The following is a 21,507-nucleotide window of genomic DNA, read 5'->3' as shown; positions in this document are numbered from 1 at the left end:
ATAAAGGAACATACCATCTATAGCACACTTGTTGTTAGATAAAAAAAAACACTCTGCTGTTTAGGCAGTCTCTCAATGAATCCAGGCTGCAACAAGCATTCTGCTGAAGGAGCTAATTTCTCTTAATTAAAGCCTCCATGAATATTAAGTCTCAGTTATCCCACAAGATTAAATAACCCTAACCCTAACCCACATACAAATTCTTGATTCAGCAAAAAAAAAAAAGAGCTAGAATTCCTTCATCCTATAAAATCACTTTGGTCTGATCATGTAAATGTGTTTGTTGGTTATTGTGTATGTGTGTATCCATTTTTGTATGAGTGCATGACACAGAAATTGTGTGTATTTATTTATTTATTTATTTCATTTGTGAAAGAATCATGTACAATATTAAACATTAATATTGCTATTAGATGCATTGTACCAGAGTTAGCTTAGAGCTAATTTACATCTGCAGTCCCTCGGCAGGTCATAATTAAAACATCAAATAAAAATAAAACATGATTAAAAACTAACTCTAACAAACATAGCATGTGAGTGTTTGTCTTGTAAACCAATGGGCTGTGTCATTCTCTACTTTACCTCACCATCGTCCTCTCAGTTAGCAGCTGAGCTGACGGAGGTCATAGTCAGAGACACTGACATTTTCAGCTCAAAGGCTCATCGAGGCTTCCTGCTGCACCTGACAGTTTGTGATTATCTTAGAAGCCTGCAGTCCACCAGAAGGGTAGGAAAATAGAAAGACAAGAATTAAAATCATATTATGAATGTCTCCAAGGAGGGTTGGAAGATCTGGTTGCAAAAATAACTGACGGATGATGTTGGGTGTAAGTGGACAAGGAGAGCAGATTTACTTTACAGAGTGGTCAAAGTGAGGTTGTATCATAGAGAGGCAGAGCTTGTTTGTCAAAACAGCATTTAAAGTGACAAAAGATGATGCAAGCACCAAGCAAGGCTCGAAATGAGAACTCAAGTAGAAAAAACGCAGTATTTCTACCATGAAAATCGCCAAATCTTGTACCTTCAATGTGTGGAGAAGATAAGGCCTGTTAAAAGCTAAGGCACTTGCTTGGTCTCTGGGATAGCAGTGCTGATTGGTTGGCCGTTTGGTTGTTGGTCGGTCCAGAATTTCATCTTAACAAACTAGTGGATGGTTTAAAGTCTGTACAGACATTCATGCTTCCCAGAGGATTGCATTTTCTGATCCCAGCATTATGTGCTTGGCTCAAACGGTTTATAAAGACATGCATGGTCTCCAGAGGATAAATCTGTCACACTTCTAGAGTTAGTTACATGCAGTGGCAAGAAATCAATCTTGAAATGCATTGGCTGATAATGATATTGTTTCTGAAAATGAAGTCCAACCCTTATGAGCTTAGAAATAAAGGACTTCTGGCAAGACTTTCAATTGGAATTCATTACCATTGATGTCCGTCCAAATAGTAACTTGAAGATAGCCTGACTGTCCAAAAGCAGATTTTTTTGCTGCACTTGCAGATATTTGTTTTTAGACATTACTTAACGCTAAATCAGTGTCAGGTTTCTACTGCATTGTAGTATCCCTGCATAAAGCCATAGCCATAATTAGTCAATACTATTTAACAACAAATTAACTACAAATGAAAATGTATGTCACTGTGTGTATGTTTTTTTTTTATATCCAAGCTGCTCCAAACCATTTTCCCCAAGATGAATACAGTTGTTTGAATTGAATTGAATTGAATTCCCTCTTGTTCAAGAAGCCATTTACCTGTCAACCGGTGACCCTCGTGGAGCACTGGACTGTCAGCCAGGGTGAGCAGCAGGAGACAGAGGAGGAGGAGGAGGAGGAGGAGGAGGAGGAGGAGGGGAGGGAGGTGAGAGAGAAGGGAGAGATGAAAGTGGGTGAGGCATGTCAGGGGGTAAGGCAGGACAAGGTTGAGCAGTGCATCTGAGTACTGATGTTAAGAGCTGAATAATTGCTAACCTCATTGAATCTGCAGCAGCAAGAAGGAGACGTAACTCAGGGAGGAGAAGGTGATGAAGAGGAGGAGGAGGAGGAGGAGGGGATCACACTGAGGTACTCAAAATGATGATAGAGATATTTAAACCTGAATACGTTATCTCACTCAATAATATATCTCAATATATCCTTTTTTCTTTCCATCACCCCTGCAGCTTCCTTTCCTCTCAACCTCTTTTGTATTCCATCTCTTTGTATCTCTTAGACATCTTTAATACTTGTTTTGAAACAGATAGCATTATCTGAAATGCCTCCAATACTGCCATAAATGCAGGATGGACAAGTACAGCGGCCTGTGAACCGAATGTATACTATAGATTAATTAACACAATATATAACTATAAAATGACTATATTAATGTAACTTTATAACTAATGTAACTATAACTACTAAATAACTAATAGAACTATTGTACACTTTATATTAAGGTACACCTATTCACCATTAATACGTTGCTTATTAGCATGCAAATGAGTAACATATTGGCTCTTAATTAGTCATTATTAAGTACTTATTAATGCCTTATTCTGCATGGCCTTATTATACAACCAGTAAGCCATTGACTAAGAGTTTTCTCTCAATAACCTCAGAATTATTGCTAATTAGTAGTAAGTAAGGAAGTTGTTGTATATGAATTACGATCTCAATAAGCTTTGCTTAGTATGGACTTTATAAGGTGGTAGTACCACAAGAATAGTTATTCTCCCTTAATAACACTTAATGAATATGGTCTGTTCTTACATAACAAAACACAAAACTACATAGTGTTAATAGTGTCCAAATAACTCTAAATTAAGTCTTTGTTACTTAGAATATGTTCCCCATACTAAAGTGACATCTTGATGATTACTAATTCACTAGTAGTTGAACACTTACTAACCAACACATGTTCCCTAATCTAAAGTTGCCTCCTTTTCACACTTAGTTAATATATTATAGCACATAACTACTGCAATGAACAAGTGATGGGTTACACCTTTGAAAAAAAAAAATGGATCTATCTATAGGTTCCCTCTCATTCAGTGGTAGAATAACAAAGACAGCACAAGTACAAATACCTCATTTATTAAACCACTGGTTCAGGTTTTCCCAAGGCTGACAACAAATACTGCCTGAACTTGCTGTGTAGTTTAACTTACAGGTAATGGGGGTCTGCCTGAAAATTCAAACACTGACAAGTATCAGTGTATATAAACATGTCATATAATATGGTATCAAATGTATAAGCAGGTCATAGGTACTCTATTGTTGAAAATCTGCCTGAACTGTACACACATTGCACTTTCACAGCCTAAACTTGCTCTATAATTACTGCAACAGGTGATTTATTTCCCCTGTGCACAAATATTTCACTTTTCCAATACAATATAACAGAATTTTAACTGAACAAAGAAGCTCACTTGCATTTTAATACTTTAACAAGGGAAGGAGTTGGCCTTTGGCCTTCATGTCCATGATAATAATCTTTTTCTAGGAGGTAACAGTACATTTAGTGTGTCAAAACCTTTGACTGGTAGGATACATATCAACTTGATATCTGCATCTACATTTCAGACAGGTTTCATACTGGATATTTTTTCCTAATGTCATGCAAAAGCATTCCAAGTGTTCCGTTACTGTGATGGTTTCCACGCCAATAAGTCCACTCAATTACATCTAAGTGATCCCTCAACAGTTTTTGTGAGCGGTTCCCTCTTTGTCTCCAGATAGTTGACTTGCAAATACCCCAAAATCTCTCCAGGTTTTGTGTATGTGCACCTGTAACAGGGTCGACAAAAAAATCTTGATGGTTGACAGTCAGGTGATCGTAGCCTTCATCCTGAAGACGGCGGTAAGACCTCCACCCATCAGAATGAGTCATCCTTAATCCCTAGCATTCCGAACACCCAGGAACTCCTGTTGCTTGCCCGTCCTCTGTTGTACTGAAATTCACAAGAGCAAATATTTCAAAATGAGGACAATGGCACTCACAATACAATGATTCTGCAATAACGGTGGGAAATGGGAGAGAATAAATCAAAAGTCAAAAATTCAAAAGTTCTCTCTAGCTTTGGAGTAGTGGTGCATGTTTACAAATATTGAACTGTTCTGGGGTGTAGGAATAATGTGGTTTCTTAAAATCGACATTCCCCTCTATTGCATCTATGAACTACAGTGTGTCTTATTCCATAATGCAGTAGTTACTTCTCGAGACACAGGAGATACACCTCCAAGCACCTCAGGCAAAAACAGATTTTAAATGTATGTATGCATGTATTGTCTCTACTTTCGGTAGCTGCGTTTAGCACAGACTTAACCAACATCAAATACAAGATTTTAGACACAAAATCATGTATTTGGCATCAAAGTAATACTCAAAAGAGTTTAAGTAACTTTCATACCTTTCTTTTATGGCCAAATTTGCTTTCATCTATCATAACAATCTCTGCTCTTTGTCCAACAGTCTGCTTGCCTCTTCTTCTCATTCTTTTCATTCCCGATTTGCAAACTCTCCGCAGCTTGTCTGCAAGTTTACTCAGAGTTGCAGAACTCCGAGTAATTCCTTCCTGCAGCATGTCCACTTGTCTCAGTCGAAGGCCTTGGGCGAATCTGTAATAGATCAACCAGATAAATATTTATGACACAATTTAGAAGTGGGGGTTTAAAACCAATTTCTTAAGTTGTCATTGGTCTTTTTATAACCATAATTTCTCATTTGCAGTCCCATTTGCAGACACAGCAGATACTCATAGCCTGAATACAAGAGTGTATTTAACCTTAAACAACAAATCTCAAAAGCAAAGTAGGGTGAAGAACATGCCCTGTATGAGGTGAGGAATGGAATAAATCCCAAAACAAATTAAATCTGCTGTATCTTTGAAGAGTTTTAAGAAACAACTGAAAAATTGGATGCTGAGTAAATTAGCACAGTGAAGTGTCTATTTAGAAAAGTTAAGTTCTTTTGAACTTATGTGGATTTTTTTTCCCCCAATGAATTAAGTTCTTTTGAGACAATTTCCGGGAACCAACTAAAACCTAAAAATCCACAAGACCTTTGTACTACACTGGACTCTTCGCAACCCAGTACTTGTACAATTACACATACATACATATAAATTCAACCAATATTCAGAAGTCTTCCCATATACTGTATAAACTCATGTCTCGTAAGCATTGGCTCTTATAGGACCCAGCCCAACCAACAGTATAGTGAGAACATTCAAAGAAAACATTATGGTCCGAGTTAGAGTTTGTCTTTGATGGCTTTTGTTATTATACAATGTAAAACCACGCACCTGTAGATGTAATGCACGAATGTATGCAGTCGAATGTGAGAATTCTCAAACATTCTTCGGCCACTTCGGATGGACCTCGACACCGTTTTCCCTTCGTGACAGGAATCTCTGCATATCCTGATGATTAAATCCAAAGGTTAATGTTACAAAATAAAAACCTATGATACTGTGCTGATTTCACTGAATAAAAATGTCACATAAATGAAGATGAAGAGGGGGACATAGATGTTTACATATAGGTGTTGAAACAGCTACGATTGGGATTGAACAAGGTGCACTTGTACTCTTAGTAGTCCTTGTGATTCCCTCCCCCCATGCAACCTCAAAGCACAACAGAAAAGGTCCCATTTCTAGGCCTACTTGGCAAGTAATATCTACAACTGTTACACCTTAAATTGGGTTAGACATTTGAGTAAATTTAGCTGTGTCTACTCTACTCTACTTGTCACCACTTGTGCTTTTGTGCCAGGCAGCATGAAAAAGGTGATATCAATCAATTAATGCCTGTGCATGTACAAGTTTAAAGTCAAGCTGATTGGTGGCATTTATTGTTAAATAGGTGAACAATATGACCAGGGATGTGATCTAAAATTGTTAAAAAGGCATTTTTCATTTCAGATTTTGTACACATGTAGAACTTTGTGGAAACATTAACACCCCTATCTCTACAAAATAAACAGTAGCTTACTTAAAAAATTAAAATTTGCAGCTGTGTGTGATTTGTATTGTGACTCTCTAGATGTGACTTAGCATATTTTGTGTGTACACCACTCATAGTTTCTGTATTAAAAAAAAAATGTCGTAAAATATAGGATTTGGCACTGAATTCCAGCAGATATAATTGGATGGTTGTATGCTGCACACTCCAATATGCTTACACACACATAGAAAATTAATAAGTAAGGCACATGTAGTTGTTCTACTCAACATGTTGCCTCCTTTTTGCCATAGGGCTACAACTTCATAACATGAGAGAAAGAGGGGCATTTCATCCATTTTCGAAGAAGGCCTTCTTTCATTAACCATCTGGTGAACTTGTAGTTTTCCTTGGGGCACTGTCTAAAATGTATTCGACTCAAAAACTCGTAACCCAACAACATATTTGTTAAACCTATACTTATGGAAAAACGTCAGAGTCAAAGCTCATAATATTGCGCACCTTTTCTTCTTTTATGTCTAAACGGTTCCGTGTAAACAGCCTGGCAGTCCGGCATCAAAAAAATGGCGCAAAGTGACCTAAAGTGACCTAAAGTGACCCACTTTGTAGAGTAATGATTGAAATAACAATCGACCAATCATGTCATGTGACATCCTCATCCAATCATCCAAAGGGAGCCACCAGTCACGTCACAGATCCGGAGAAGTTGGCTATTTTCCGTTTCGTTCACCGCTTGGAGAGTGAAGAGGGAACAAATATGGTAAGTTAAGCGCTAGCCTGTTAATTGAAACTCCTCCCTGAGATTTGTAAGCACATCATAACACCCGTCCCGGGCCGTGTACATTGTTAAAGAGTAGTAAACCCTCCTATTTACCTGCAGTGTGTAGGCTAATTAGCTAATGTAACGTTAATCTACCTGAGTGCGAAAGAAACATTAACATTAACATGTGAATGTAGGTGCATGTGTAATGCTTTAGTATGAACCACATTCTGTAATGAAAAATAAATTACGCACTATGCAGTCATTGGAACAAGAAGAGCTTTTGAATCTTGTGTAGATTATTTAAGTTACATTTTGCCGGTTATAGTGACATGAATTTATTTATATTTTTACAGCCTAAGGCCAAGAAGACAATGTCCCTAAAAGTCCCTAAAGGTGACTCGATGACAGAGGTGACCAAAAAGATGATCTGTATGGTAATTTTTTCTTTGTCAACTTTCAAGTAACTTTTATACTTAAATAATTAGCTTGTCCAAATGTAGCTGGCGCTGCTTGAGTTAAATAGGTTGCCATAGCAACACATGAAGTTAAAAAGCTTGACTTTTATTTAATATGATTGCTTATTTGTTTTGCTTTAAATGCAAATCTTAAAAAGCAGGTTATACTGTTAATTCAATAATTTATTAGTCAAGATGTTTTTTTATTTTTGTTTGTTATGTTGTCGTGTCGATAAAGTTTCTTTGAATGTCACATTTCGTTATTGACCGGAAGGCTAGGCTTCGTGCAGCACCACGGACTTTGAGAGAGAGAGAAATCGCTGTTTCTGCATCCCGTTTATTTATTCATATCCGTTGGTCAGCAGGCGAACACGGTAAATATTGTTTTACATTGTATCGTTTAATTTACCTTTTGACATGTGAGTCATGAAGTGCTTTTAGCTGAAGGCTAAAAACTGTGAAGATTAAAGCTTGTTGTGGACATCAGTATGAATTGTGGACTTTTTACTGACCGGCAGTTATACCAAATGTGTTCTCTATTCATATGTTGATTTTGTTGTACCTATGCCATACTGTAGGTCCTGAAGATAAAGGAAGCTCTGCTCCAAGTTGCAGAAGCATTGGGTCAGGTAATGATTTCTCATTTTCTAGCAGTGTGTCTTTGTTGTCTAAAATTACAGAGTTTCATGTCTTGCTAGTGATTTTTCTGCCTGAGATTAAAGTTGTTGGCAGATTTAGTCAGTATACATGTGCTTACAAATCAAGTCAAGTCATCAGACCATATCTGGTCCACTACCTTTGTTGCATGCATCTCTCTCTCTCTCGCTCAATACTGTCAAATCATAATCTTTTTTGAATCCTGCTCTCATTTTTGTTTTTAAGGATCCAGCTCCAAAGTGGAGTTCCTAGAAGCCAGGATCCAATGGCAAGAAAAAATAATAAAAGATCTTGAGGAAGAGTGCAAGTTCTTGCGTGAGCAAATCATGGGAAAGGAGAAATCATGTGAGTGATTTGGGAGCATCTTGTATCTGCAAAATGTAATGTAATTGTAATGAAAGGTGTGATATATCTTCATAATACTCTGATCTTTGTCTCATCTATCCTCTATGTGATCAAAGCTCAACCAAAAGTATTTACTTTGGAGGATGACGACGAGAATGATGATGGCAACATGGATGAAGATGACATCATTCCCCCATCTTCTCCTAACATCAGTGAGTCCTCGGACAGTGATGTTGTCATCCAAAGACGGAAGACACGTTGGACACAGCCACCTGCATCTGCAACTGTGGCTGTGCCTGGAAAAGCTCATGTGAGAGGTAAGAATAGCATAACTTGAACCACCTGCCCTGTTAACAAGTGGTCGTGAAAAGTAATTATTAATAAAAGCGTTGGAAGAGCTGTTAAAAATATGTTCTGAAGTAATTATGAGGCAAAAATACAGATCTTCAGTTCTAGATTTTGAATATACTAGGAATTTGATGATAAGTAAAAATTAAATGTCTAAAGTCAAAAATGTGGCTTTCATCAAGAATAAAGCTCCATTTTATTTTGCAGCATTCACACTAATTATTATTCAACATCAAATGTATTGTTTGAAAGATTTGTCTCTCAGAAGTAAACATAATTCTGAACTGTAAGACTTACCAACTAAACAGATCTTACAGAGTATCATTTATGTATTGAATTCTGAACCACATAATGTGCGTGGAATCATATCAGGAGATGAATATGTTTCATACTTTTATCAAAAGAGAAGTGACCAGTTTGAGCAATTTCAGCTGACCTTAAGCTGGTGTTTGTGCTCATTTCTCATGTTCTTCTGTTTTATATACTTTTCAGTGAAAGGGCCAGCTGAGGTTATCAGCAGATATAAAAAAAGTCTTGAAAAGCTTCAGCAAAGTTCGCACCATGACTGAAGCCTTCAGAATCAATGGCGTGGGCCGGGGAACCATCAAGATGACTGCTGCAATTGCAGAGCTCAACATTGTGGATCCTGAAACCTTCAAGACCCTGAAGTATGATCCTGCAACTGAGACCCTGCAGTCCTTTGCCAAGAGGTGTGCAACCCACATTACCCCTGAGAAGAAGAGCATTATAGAGGACATGAAGGCCAAAGGCCAACTCCTCCCCTTGGTGATGAAATATTAAGACTTAAGTGAGCTGCTTTGTTCAGTTAAAAATCTGTGGTATTGTATTGGAAATGTGAAATATTAACCTGTGCAGATTTTGTTTTATCATTGTTAGGGCACAGGGGAAATAAATCACCTGATGCAGTAATTATAGAACAAGCTTAGGCTGTGAAAGTCCAATATTTGTACAGTTCAGCACATTTGTTCTAAGCTTTGACAAGTGTAGTTTAGCTGATAAAGACCAAGTTCATGTTGAGCTGTGCAGGTTTTATATTTTTTAGATTGTGCAATGTATTGTATTTTTGTACTTAATAATGTGCAGTATTTTATATTGTGCTGTTTTTTGTAAGCAGGCAGATTTTGGTTAAAGGATCACACAGATTTTCAACAATAGAGTACCTATGACCTGCTTATACATTTGATACCATATTATATGACATGTTTATATACACTGATACTTGTCAGTGTTTGAATTTTCAGGCAGACCCCCATTACCTGTAAGTTAAACTACACAGCAAGTTCAGGCAGTATTTGTTGTCAGCCTTGGGAAAACCTGAACCAGTGGTTTAATAAATGAGGTATTTGTACTTGTGCTGTCTTTGTTATTCTACCACTGAATGAGAGGGAACCTATAGATAGATGGATAGATAGATTCATTTTTTTTCAAAGGTGTAACCCATCACTTGTTCATTGCAGTAGTTATGTGCTATAATATATTAACTAAGTGTGAAAAGGAGGCAACTTTAGATTAGGGAACATGTGTTGGTTAATAAGTGTTCAACTACTAGTGAATTAGTAATCATCAAGATGTCACTTTAGTATGGGGAACATATTCTAAGTAACAAAGACTTAATTTAGAGTTATTTGGACACTATTAACACTATGTAGTTTTGTTATGTAAGAACAGACCATATTCATTAAGTGTTATTAAGGGAGAATAACTATTCTTGTGGTACTACCACCTTATAAAGTCCATACTAAGCAAAGCTTATTGAGATCGTAATTCATATACAACAACTTCCTTACTTACTACTAATTAGCAATAATTCTGAGGTTATTGAGGGAAAACTCTTAGTTAATGGCTTACTGGTTGTATAATAAGGCCATGCAGAATAAGGCATTAATAAGTACTTAAGTTCAATAATGACTAATTAAGAGCCAATATGTTACTCATTTGCATGCTAATAAGCAACGTATTAATGGTGAATAGGTGTACCTTAATATAAAATGTTACCGCTGCAGATGGTGCTGCTTTGGAGCAGCAAAGAAGGAATGATTTCTGGTCATTACAATAGCAAACAGCAAAAACTAGGAGCTAGCAAAGAATGTAATGAGATTGCCTATTCTGAATAAGGCAATCTCACATTTCTCTTCAATGCTTCTGCTGACACAGCAGGTACAAGAAAATGCAAGCTAGGCTGTCACTCACTTTAGCTTAGCTTGTTTGTAGCCACTCTACTTGTTGAGCAAGAGACAGATTTACATAGAGGCCTCCTCCTCTGCAAAGTAAAGACACTGACACTGAAGAAAGCAAGTATGTTAGTTAGTCATTATTTTTCCATTTCTCAGGAAACACAAATTAGACAGTGTCAAATAAATCTTATATATTTTAGGCTTTCTAAGATGTATTTATTTATGTCCTTTCTCAGATAGGACTGACTGTCATGTTATCATAATAAAATACATTTCTCCATTCATTAGCAGGCAACAGTACTCATATCACATCCATAATAAAGTACAGCTGCTATTTTAAAGTCACGCACTTGCTTTGTGTTCCGTCTTTCATTTCACTCTGCTGGATCCATACCCACAATCTGCGTGAAATCCTGCTCATACCTAATTTACCTGTTTTCTGTTTACATATTTTCACTGGAGAGATTTGAGGTTAAGAACCTCGCTAAAGTGGAGTTATATCCCAGTCACTCCTGACACTCAAAGTCGGGATCCTTGAGCCACAAGTAGCCTCTTTAAAAAGCAGCAACTTAAACTATTCATAGTTGTGTCTGACTTCAGCGGTCGACACTCCACTCTGTATCAGCTTAAAACACTTAAACCCAAATGTTTCTCTGGGCTGTCCTCTTCAGCATTTAAGTCACACAGCTACATCTTCACACAGTTCAATTAACAGGCAACACCGACAGTCACAGTTCATCTGATGAATTCTAATCACACAACTTCAGAGGCTGCAATTAACACTAATTGCATTGCAGCCCACCAAAGCTCCCAGCGGAATGAATTTGTAGTTTCTCCAATATTGAATTCTCCACATTCCCATATTGTGTTGTCCAATGCATGCACAGTCCTGGGTGAATAGATAGCCTGAAAGTTTGTGTGGGTGTTTTTTTTTTTGTTGTTGTTTTGTTTTGCATGTGTGCGTACGCTCTCGCCTCTGAGCAAGCAGTTTATTCATCACCTTGAGGTCAAGTGGATGGTGCAACAATCTCCCAAATGCAATTAGGAAGTGGTGGGCTACTGAAGGAGCCCAGTAGGGCTCTGATAAATTGCTCCTGCATTTCTTTCTTTAACTGACTTGGAGCCCACTATGGCTGCACTGGGTAAAGGCACACAGACACACATCACATTGAATTTCAGAATAAAACAAAAAAGAAATTTATTGATTTTTTTAAATATAGAAATACAAATATAGATGTTGCAGCACATTTCAGTTATTTTCCATTCTCTATCTCAGTTTATAGCAACCTTTAATGATTTGAAATGTGCCTATAAGCTGCTTGTGGTTTATTTTTGTGCGTTCATGTGGGAGTTTATACTTACAGTATTTGGTCAATACTGTAAGTATTTGTTTACTCAATGTGTGGGTGACTATGTAGGTGCACTTGTAGATTTTTATGTAATGGATACTTTTGAATGTTACTCAATAATGACATCTATTATGTCAAGACTTTCTTATCAACAAGTTTTGCTTCTAACAATATACCCTTTTTTAGTATGATTTTTAGAAGTGAAACAGTGGAGTCAAGCTTTAAATGCTGGTATAAAAAGCCAGACAAAATATCAAAGACAAATCCAGAGAGCCATAATTTCTGATGATTTCACCTCTAGTTCTCTACCCAAAACTCGATGTTGTTGTCATTTCATTACCGAAACATTGGAGACAAAGGAGAGGGGGGAAAAATACATTAAGCTACTATAAAAAATGGAAGTAGAAAGTTGTGATAGCTCATTTGTTTTTATCTTCAGCCTTCTTTTACACCCCCTCTAATACTGCAGCACTAGAAGAGAAGTCATTTTTCATGTTCAGCCAGTTTAATACATTTTAATATTGTTAATAAGAGCAGATGAATTATAAATGTACTCTCAACTATGCCCACATGTCTTGATACAAATAACCAAGATACATAACTGAATAAATTCATCCAGATGTGCCTCCACTTTATTCCCTTTTCCTTTTTTATTTCTTCATGTACCTGCTTCATGGATTGGTTATGACACTGAGCTTGTTTATAAATTCAGCCAGTTTATAAACCCTTGAGGATTTCCATTTTCAATGACCATACACCTTTTTCTGGGTTATCTTCATATTTAATGTCAATCATTATTATGCCCCTTACATCAACAGATGTTTTATTTAGTATGAAAGTAATCAAGATGAAGTTGTCTGTACAGTTAAGAGTACTTTACGAGCAGGAATTGCTAATAGCTGATTTAAATTGTCACATAAAGTAATGAAAAGTATCAAATAAGAACAGGATTTGCCCCAATGTTGATGTCAGATTTTACTCATTGTTTCAATAAGAATCCATGAACAATTTCTTTACAAAAAAGTTAAACACATTGACATTATATTTGACTTAAGTCAAAGTAATGTGAGGTTGTTTTGATTATAGAAACTTGTTCAGTCTGGAACAATGCTAAAAGTTCTGCAGTCTAAACTTCCATCTGACGAAGAAGTTAGCAGGACAGCAGGAGCAAATAAAACTCCAGAGCAAGAGATGAATTTTAACACATGCCCTTGTTTGCTCAGTCGATTCAGCCATGTGCTCCGTATGCCATGAGGATATTTAGAGCAAGGTGCTTGTTCGTGGTGAAAATATGAAAATACATTTTGTCTACAACAAAATGCAAAAATGAATAAAACAGAAGAACACATCCCTCACCAAGGATCTGGTGATATATTTAAGAGAACATTTTTTATTACACTTTTCAGGAAACAAGCTCTCATTTACTTGATATCTATTGTTTTTAATATCATTGCGGCCATGCAGGAGTATTTTGTATGAGTGAGCTGTAGTCTTTTTTTGCATAAAGAAGCAGAGACAAAAACAAAGCTGAGTCAATAAAGTATTATTCAAATGTAAAGCACTGTAATGAAGCCCTCTACCCTGAAATAACTCAACCTGATTGGTAGTGTGTGTTCCCTGTCCTTATTGTAATATATGTGTTTGTTTTCATGAAGTGTGTTTGTGTGAGTGTAGTTGGGTGTATCTGTGGGTCAGTAGTGGGATGAAGTGTAATCCTGTCATTAATTAGAAAAAGAAGAACATGCTGGCTGTGAGCTCAGCACTGAGAGCAGGAGAATGAAGGAATTGGGACTTTCAGCTGCCTCATAGTCCTTCTACTTACAGACTCACTTTAATCAAGGTCTTACACACACACACACACACACACACACACACACACACACACACACACACACACACACACACACACACACACACACACACACAGTCAAATCTCCACACTGAAGCTTTCAGGTTTAGTGCTCTACGGGGAGACGGACAAACAGGCGCAGACACAGCAGATGGAGACACACCAGTACTTGATTAAGAAGAGGAGGAATTAACATGATTGAAGTTTCTGTTTCTCTGTCCAGGCTTCACTGAGAGAATCTGTTCCGATGAGGCTCAAAGTCTCAAATTCACTGTAACATTACATCTCAGGGTCAATACCGCGATGCACGCTGACACATCACTTTGTGACCTACATCCATCAAAAACAAAAAAGTTGTTTCTGTTTGTAGGGCTCTAAACGGCGTAGCACTATAGCTAGTCATTTCAGATATAAATTCAAAGCTTATTCCTTTTTTTTCCCACTCACATTACCCCTCGGGTGTATTATTGGAAAGCATAAACATTTATGTATACCTCTTCTGTCTCTCAAAAAAGTCAGGTAGCCTGTCTATTTAACGTAATTGTCTTCTTGACATCAGGGGATTAATCACAAATAAAAATCTGCAGTTAAAGTCAAAGAGAAAAACTACAATCCCAGATCCAGACCCCAGTTTGTCTTTTTTGCAGAACATTGACTATTACATGTATTTTAATGAACATGCTGGTGTAGTTATAGTTTGTGCTTTTCTTATATGGTTTTCTTTTAAGGTCACCGTTGTCATCTCATGACAGGTTTAGAGATGTGAATTAAATCCACATCATAAAAACAAAAAATCTTAATGAAGTGTTGCTTTATGCATGCTGCTGTAGCCTACTGAGGCAATTAAAGTGAGCAGAGCCATTGTTCTGATGTTAATTATATCTTTGATTTTTCTTCTTTGTAGAAATGGCTACTATAAAGAAAAGATGTTATTCATCTTTATTTCATTCGTCTGTTTTATGTAATTATCTTTGAATAGTGTATTACTATCTTTCTTAAGTTTTTCTTGGACCTTTTTTCATTAAGAGAAAGCACAAGATCGCTTACAAGCCTTAGAAATTAGAAGCTTAATTTCATATTATATTATTTACACATGGAAAGTAAATCACTTATGGATCACTACTCAGGTTGTTTAAATGTGATTAAAGGCTTTAAACAATGAAGTACACAACAGTCAAAACGGAGTCCTTCATTACCAACAATAACTTATTATACCTAACGTAATAAAACACAACTGATGCATCTTGTGATACGTCTTTTTAATATTCAATATCTACCTTAAGAAGAGGAAATAGTTTATTTTCAAGTATTACATTGAACAATCTCAAAAACAATCATACATAAATATTTAACAACGAACAACTTAAGACTAAAAGTGTAGTTTGAACTCTTATAGAACAGGGGTATAAAACACAATTGTTTTAATTCTTGGTTCTGTTTTAAGATTTTCTGAAGTATTAATCTGTTTTGGAGAGAAGAAATTGAAAAGCCATATCACCTTATTGTGAGAAAATAAAGCTCATGTTTTAACCTTGCATCATTATACACTCACATTTGCTCACACTTCAATAATAACACACAACAAAATAAAAAGAAAGTGGCAATGGAGAGAGGCTTCACAATAACAAAGTGTTACAAGTGTACAAGCCAGTAGGGAAACATTTTGTGATTCGATTCCTTTAATAACAACAGCTATTAATATTAAGATGAAGTGTGAGAAATTGTTAAAAACAGAAACGTACAGAGTTTAGATTCTCTGTCAAGTACGGTTATTTATGGTCTGAATTGTTTGGACTCCTTGTGACAGTGTGTTACTTTGAGAGGAATCATTTTCTCATTAATTTTATCCAACGTGTCCGTCTCCATTATATTGACAATTTAACAGCCCGTCCCTGACAGCTTGATATTTTCTGTTGATGCAGTATGTGCTGCTCAGCCTTTCTATGGAGTGCCATCTATTTTAGATGAATATTATTATCCAAGCATTTTGCTGACTCCTCCACTTCACTCTCAATCTGCCATGGCAACAGGCCAACTCCCTGGAGGCAGAATCTATGATATTTACTTTGAAAAGCGACCCCCATTCCCTTGTGACGTATAGGCCAAAAGATTAGACTTCATTTCATCCGCGCGCCACAGCGGGGTGAAATTACAGCGTTCCCTCTGGTGGGGCTGCCGAGAAGAAAACTAGGTGGCAAGAAAGTAAGTGTACAAGTGTGTGCGTGAAGTACACATTTGCTGACATGGGAGGAATCGGTGTGAAATTTCTGTCATTACCATTTACATATACATTGGCACATAAAACTTCTTCTAATCTCTTCCTGTCTTTCTCTCTCTTCTTCATCTTCAGCTGTTCTCTCCATCTTTCCACCCTTGTATGACTCTGTTGCGTTTTCCTGTTAAAATTGTAATACAGAAAAATAAATTTGCCGCAACAGATGGAGCGGAAAATGGATTAGCATTCAACCCCAAACTGTTAAGCGGTGGTACCTTTTCCTTCTCCAAACCACTAAATCAATGTTTATGCATAGGGGATGCAGCTGTATACTTCAGTCTCTGGTATTTTCAGAACAGTTCCCCTCTCTCTCTTTGGTCCTATCTAAGAGCGTATTTGCTCAGTTTGTGTGTTTGCATGTGTTTGAGCAGCCAAGGATCAAGGCGGTGCTTATCGGCATCCTTCCACATCACCCGCTGTTTATTATTATTATGTTTCTATACGTACACACCAAGTCCCTCTGGCGCTGTGGGCACCATTTCATTTCCATACCACCTCAAAGGGACCGATACAAGGGCCAGATTTCTTTTAAAATTGGTTAGGCATCAAACCTTAAGGCACACTGTGTTTGGCAGCGTCATTAGTTCAGCAAGAAGGGGATTTGAAAAGTTGAATTGGGTTAAAAGGAAGTCAGAGAGAGAAAATAAGGGGAGAGACATTGTGCATGACAGTTGGATATGAAGAAAAGGCGAGCAGATGTGAAACGAAGTCAGCGTGAGAGGGAAATTTGTATTTGTCAGCAAGGTTTTTGAGAATGCAACGGCAAAATCCCAAAGCAAAGGTAGCTGTTCTGTTTCCTGTGTGTGTCCCGCTGTATTCTCCAAGATATCAGCCAGCACTGGGTCGGAACGCTGCAGCATTTGTTCTCTCTGCAAGGAGATTTCCTAAATCCCTGAAATGAACACTTGTGCAGAGAATGAACTCAGCAGATGATGCAAGACTCACAAACATATCGACACAAAAACACACACGCAAACATGTATAGCAAACATAGTACACTCAGTGAATATGGTGGAACACTTTTGTTGAGCTTTTCGTCTCAAAGCCTCTAGAAATGTAGCCTGAAATAGAAAAAAAGTAAAAACATGGCCTTAATGAGCATGCAAAAATTTCAGATTAAGAAGAGTTCATGACTATTTGAAAACCCAATTCATTTAGTTTGATCGGTTACTTAAGACTTTCCAAAGACTAGAGACTTTCTGATGACGTGGCCCTGCCCACGGCTATGGTGCTTCTGACATTCAGTACAGTGCAGCCATCAGAAATATGTTTGTGTTGTCTGAGTTGCAATAAGAGGATAAAACAGGGACACTGACATTTCAAAATCTTCATTTTAATATATCAGTAATTTCAGTCAATCATTATTTGTATGGCGCAAATTCTAAAAGTCTTATCTCGAGACGCTTAAGAAAAGAACATATGGGATAATATGCAGGGAAGGATTTCTCCTTTTTTATCCCTTGTGTTCCTGTTGTCCACACTTCCTTGCCGCTGAGGTGGAGGTCGTAGCAAGCCGTGAATGAGGACAGCGGGGGTTGTGGGGACGACGCAGTCCGACAGTGGTGGCTGGACGTTAGGCGGTGGTTGAGGGATGACACAATCAGGCGGTGGTGGCTGGGCTTCAGGGGCGTCGGGTGGTAGTTCTGCCAGGTCACCTCGCTGAAGGTTGTGGGAGCTCCGTCCACTGGAGAGCCTGGCTTCTTTCTGCTTTGCAAGTTCCAAAATGATTTGCTAAACATTAGTAATAATCAACAACAGAAGTTTAATGTCTGCTGAGATGGCCTTATTTAATCTCCGCTCATTGATAACTGAACTCAACCTGCAGAAGCTTAGCAAAATCTCAGTGATCATCAATGGCCAAAAGAAAACTCTTTCAGTTGAAAAAAGACATCTGTGGGGAGATGGTCTGATAGAAACCGAGTTGTATACTGTGTGTTTGAAATAGGACTGACATTTGAAGGGATTGAATTGAATTGGTTGTTTTTACCTCATTACACACACTTTGATTTACCAGTACCTATCTGAGCTGTGTGTTAGCTGCTGCAGGGTTTGACAAAATGACAGGGGGAGAAAAATGAAAGAAACAAATGGAACAAAAATTTTAGCAGCAGTGTTCTAGAAAAATGACTGAATATTAAAAGTCCAGCTTTTGGAAATGCATTCTTTTGCCTGTGTCTTTCAGAGTTTGTTTGTACAAAGTGTCTGCAGTGTATTAAGTGCACTTCCAGGCTGTTGATTTCCTCCATATTAAGCTCTGAGTGTCCTCTGTGCCTGTCCACTAATGAGCCGCATGCCGAGTTACATTTTCACCCTTTGCTGACGAACAGACGTGTTGAAGAACATTACGTCTCTGTGGTTTCTCATTTTGTCCCTTTTTCCTCTTTAGAACTTGTCTGGGCCAAAGATTAGGGATATTCAAGATGTCCCACTGATAAACACAGTAGTTGTTCCAAAGTGCTGGCTCTATTTTTCACTTGATGTTTATCTCTTCCCCTCTCGACTGTCTTCATGCTGTTTTTGTTTGTCTCTTTTGGTTTATGTTTGCCCCTGACTCACTTAATGACATTGCTGTATAAAGTCGATTCAAAGTGTGAACTTGTTTTTGTCATAAAAGGAGAAAAATAAAGTTTAATGCTCCTCTTCACACATTTTAATATTGTCTACATCGTCAGTGTTCCTTTAAGGTCAACCATCATGTAGTCATACGTCGCTTCTGTTGTTTTCTAGGAGAGATTTGTGCCTTCAAGGTGTACGGCCAAGATGCTCCGTTCGAGGCTGTGGTGTTGAATCGCACATCAGGAGAAGGAGTGGTGAGGGCGAGCAGCCCTGTGGACTGTGAGAGCCAGAAGGAGTACACCTTCATCATCCAGGCCTACGACTGTGGGGCCGGAGCCAGCGGGGCCGACTGGAAGAAATCTCACAAGTGAGTTAGCTGATGTCTGCTGATGTGTCGATGCTTTAGCTGATTCAGCCACTTAAAAGACAGACGTTTTCAGACATGTGTATGCGTGTGGTTTATGCCAAAACAATTTGCTTTTAGTTTCCACAGAATAGAAGAATCCTAACCCTTTAGCATTCTCTCCGCTTTTTTGTCCCTGTTTTTGTTTCCTCCTTTTCTTTGTACGGACTGAAACGATCATAGCAAGACCTCCAGAATCTGTGATTGGAGCTGCATCCCTACACTGGTCTGTTCTTCGATGTAATAGAGAAATAACAGACCTCAGATGCTGTACTTGATTAATCGGAAGCAAGTCTTTAACACAGTGATGTAATAATTAATATTTAACCAATGGCCCACTGATGCAGGTGCTGGCATTTGCTGTTATGTCAAATATTTTCTTCCTTGAAGATGAGTCTTTTGTTAACAATCACAATCATTGCACAGTAATGGACACATTTTCCATCACTCAGCAGCGGTTGGTCCACCGGAGAGGATAAATGGAGCAAACATGACAAAGTATCTCTTTACCTTTCTTTATGTGTGCGCAGCGTTTTGTTTGCTCTTGTCTCTGCTTGCGGTTATGAGTCTCTATACAGTACACATCTAAACCAGGTCCAAACCAAGACAAAACAAAGAAAACATAACATCAATGTGGTGACTTAAAACAGACTGATATCATTAAGTTTAGTTCTAAAAAACCTGCATGCAATTCCTGTTCTTCATCACAGTCGATGTCGTCAAAGAGAATGATATGGTTGATTTTATTGTCTGCTTGAGTTTAGAGAACTCATGCAAACATGAGAACTAAAAAAAAAACATGAGAAAAATGTTCACTCTCAATATTTGCTTTTCCATAGCTGTGTTTTATTTCTTTTGAAATGGTTTGCAATATTTTTTCCCCAACAAACCACTTGGGATCCTGAATGCAGAAACCTCCTATAGTAACTTCTAAATCTGAACTTAAATTAAGCAAGACTGTGTATCTGTGGGTTTACAAATAGCACGAGTATTTCACTGTGTAAAATACGGCAAAAGATTCTTCCCGTCTTAGATTTGAAATGTGTTTGCGTTTAGATAATAAAAGGGAAGGCTTTTTTTCTAACTTGGCATTGTTTTAAGTAAAAGCCTGTCACTTTTACTGTCACTCCACCAACTCTTCATACACTATCTGTCTGTTCTGCTCTCTTTGTGAAACTTTTTTTAAGCTGCCTACAAACTCAAGTTATGTAAAGGGTGACTGTCACATCGTGTATTAAAGTTGTCACATAGTGCTTATTATGATCTATCGGGCCTCACTTGTTTAGCTGTCACAGTCATTCACATTCAAAGTGGGCGGACAATAACGGCAAACGTGGATAAAAACAATAATACACTTTCAAGTTTGAAAGAATGATGGTCAAGAGGCAGCTGCACAAATGACTCTGATTAAGTTATCAATCAGGAAAGAGCGACAGTCATAAGTCTAGCTTAAGACAGAAAAACAAGTGATTCATTATCAGTACTACTAAGAAACATCTGTCTGATGTTGCTGTTAAAAACATCATACATCAGAATTATAAAGTGGCACACTACTCCGCTAACCTGCATCATTGTTGATGATGTTATTGCTGTCTTCAAACCATTTTATAATTAAAAATTGAATGACTGGAATGTAAAGTAATGCAAACTTAAAGGAAGACATTTTACACGTAAATATAGCAGAAATCAATGATATGCTATGTAAATGATGTCATGGCTGTCTACAATGAGTGAGAAGCACAAGTCTTGCCTGCTGTGTTGTTGTCTGAGCCGTGTTTACATCATGTTTACATGAATGGGACGGCCGACTCCTCTCTTTGAGTATAAAAGCTGTTCTAGTTAACGACTGGAGCAAAGAAGAATAACATACTCACAAGGTAATTGGATGTCACGTAAGGGTTTTTAGATCATGGTCATTCCGTGAAGATGTATGCATGTATGCCGGTGCTCAAGAGCGACATCAAAAATTTGCACATTTTTTTTTTTAAAGATTTATTTTTGGGCATTTTGTTTTTTGCCTTTAATGGAGAGATAGGACAGTGGATAGAGTCGGAAATCAGGGAGAGAGAGTTGGGAATGACATGCGGGAAAGGAGCCACAGGTGGGATTCGAACCCGGGCCGCCCGATTGGAGGACCAAGGCCTCCATACATGGGGCGCGCGCACCAGCCACTGTGCCACCAGCGCCCCAAAAAAATAAATAAATTGCACATTCTTCCTTTAAGGTTACTCATACTTTTTGTTTGTTATTTACGCACAATTTGAATTTCCTGCTTAATCAACTGTAAGAAGGTCAAAAAGTGAGTTTGTCCAGTTACAGTAGTGGTTAGAAAACTGTGAAAATTCTAATTTACATGTAAGCGGGCGTTTGGAGTTGC

At 37.7% G+C, this 21,507-nt stretch overlaps 2 protein-coding genes across 2 annotated transcripts in view; both read left to right on the top strand.

Moving 5' to 3' along the window:
- clstn2a (calsyntenin 2a) overlaps positions 1-21,507 on the top strand; it is a 152,204-nt gene that overhangs the window by 86,491 nt on the left and 44,206 nt on the right. Inside the window, exon 3 of the mRNA XM_020644452.3 lies at positions 18,899-19,094. Coding sequence (XP_020500108.2) covers positions 18,899-19,094 — 196 coding nt within the window. The remainder of the gene's footprint in view (positions 1-18,898; positions 19,095-21,507) is intronic.
- Positions 6,343-10,661, top strand: si:ch211-76m11.7 (uncharacterized). Its single transcript, XM_065953321.1, has 5 exons — positions 6,343-7,527; positions 7,732-7,782; positions 8,036-8,155; positions 8,272-8,472; positions 8,996-10,661. Exons 1-5 carry the CDS (start codon positions 7,401-7,403, stop codon positions 9,070-9,072), a joined length of 576 nt encoding a protein of 191 aa, XP_065809393.1. The 5' UTR covers positions 6,343-7,400; the 3' UTR covers positions 9,073-10,661.

The sequence above is a fragment of the Labrus bergylta genome, chromosome 4, assembly GCF_963930695.1.
Source record: "Labrus bergylta chromosome 4, fLabBer1.1, whole genome shotgun sequence".
Lineage (NCBI taxonomy): Eukaryota > Metazoa > Chordata > Actinopteri > Labriformes > Labridae > Labrus > Labrus bergylta.
The sequence above is the reverse complement of the archived record's forward strand: the minus strand, read 5'-3'. Positions and strand labels throughout refer to the sequence as shown.

Coding starts and splice junctions, on each gene's coding strand:
- si:ch211-76m11.7 (XM_065953321.1), top strand. CDS start 7,401: ATGTCACATTTCGTTATTGACCGGAAGGCTAGGCTTCGTGCAGCACCA. Junction 8,156..8,271: donor CATGGGAAAGGAGAAATCAT/GTGAGTGATTTG, acceptor ATGTGATCAAAG/CTCAACCAAAAGTATTTACT. Junction 8,473..8,995: donor TGGAAAAGCTCATGTGAGAG/GTAAGAATAGCA, acceptor TATACTTTTCAG/TGAAAGGGCCAGCTGAGGTT.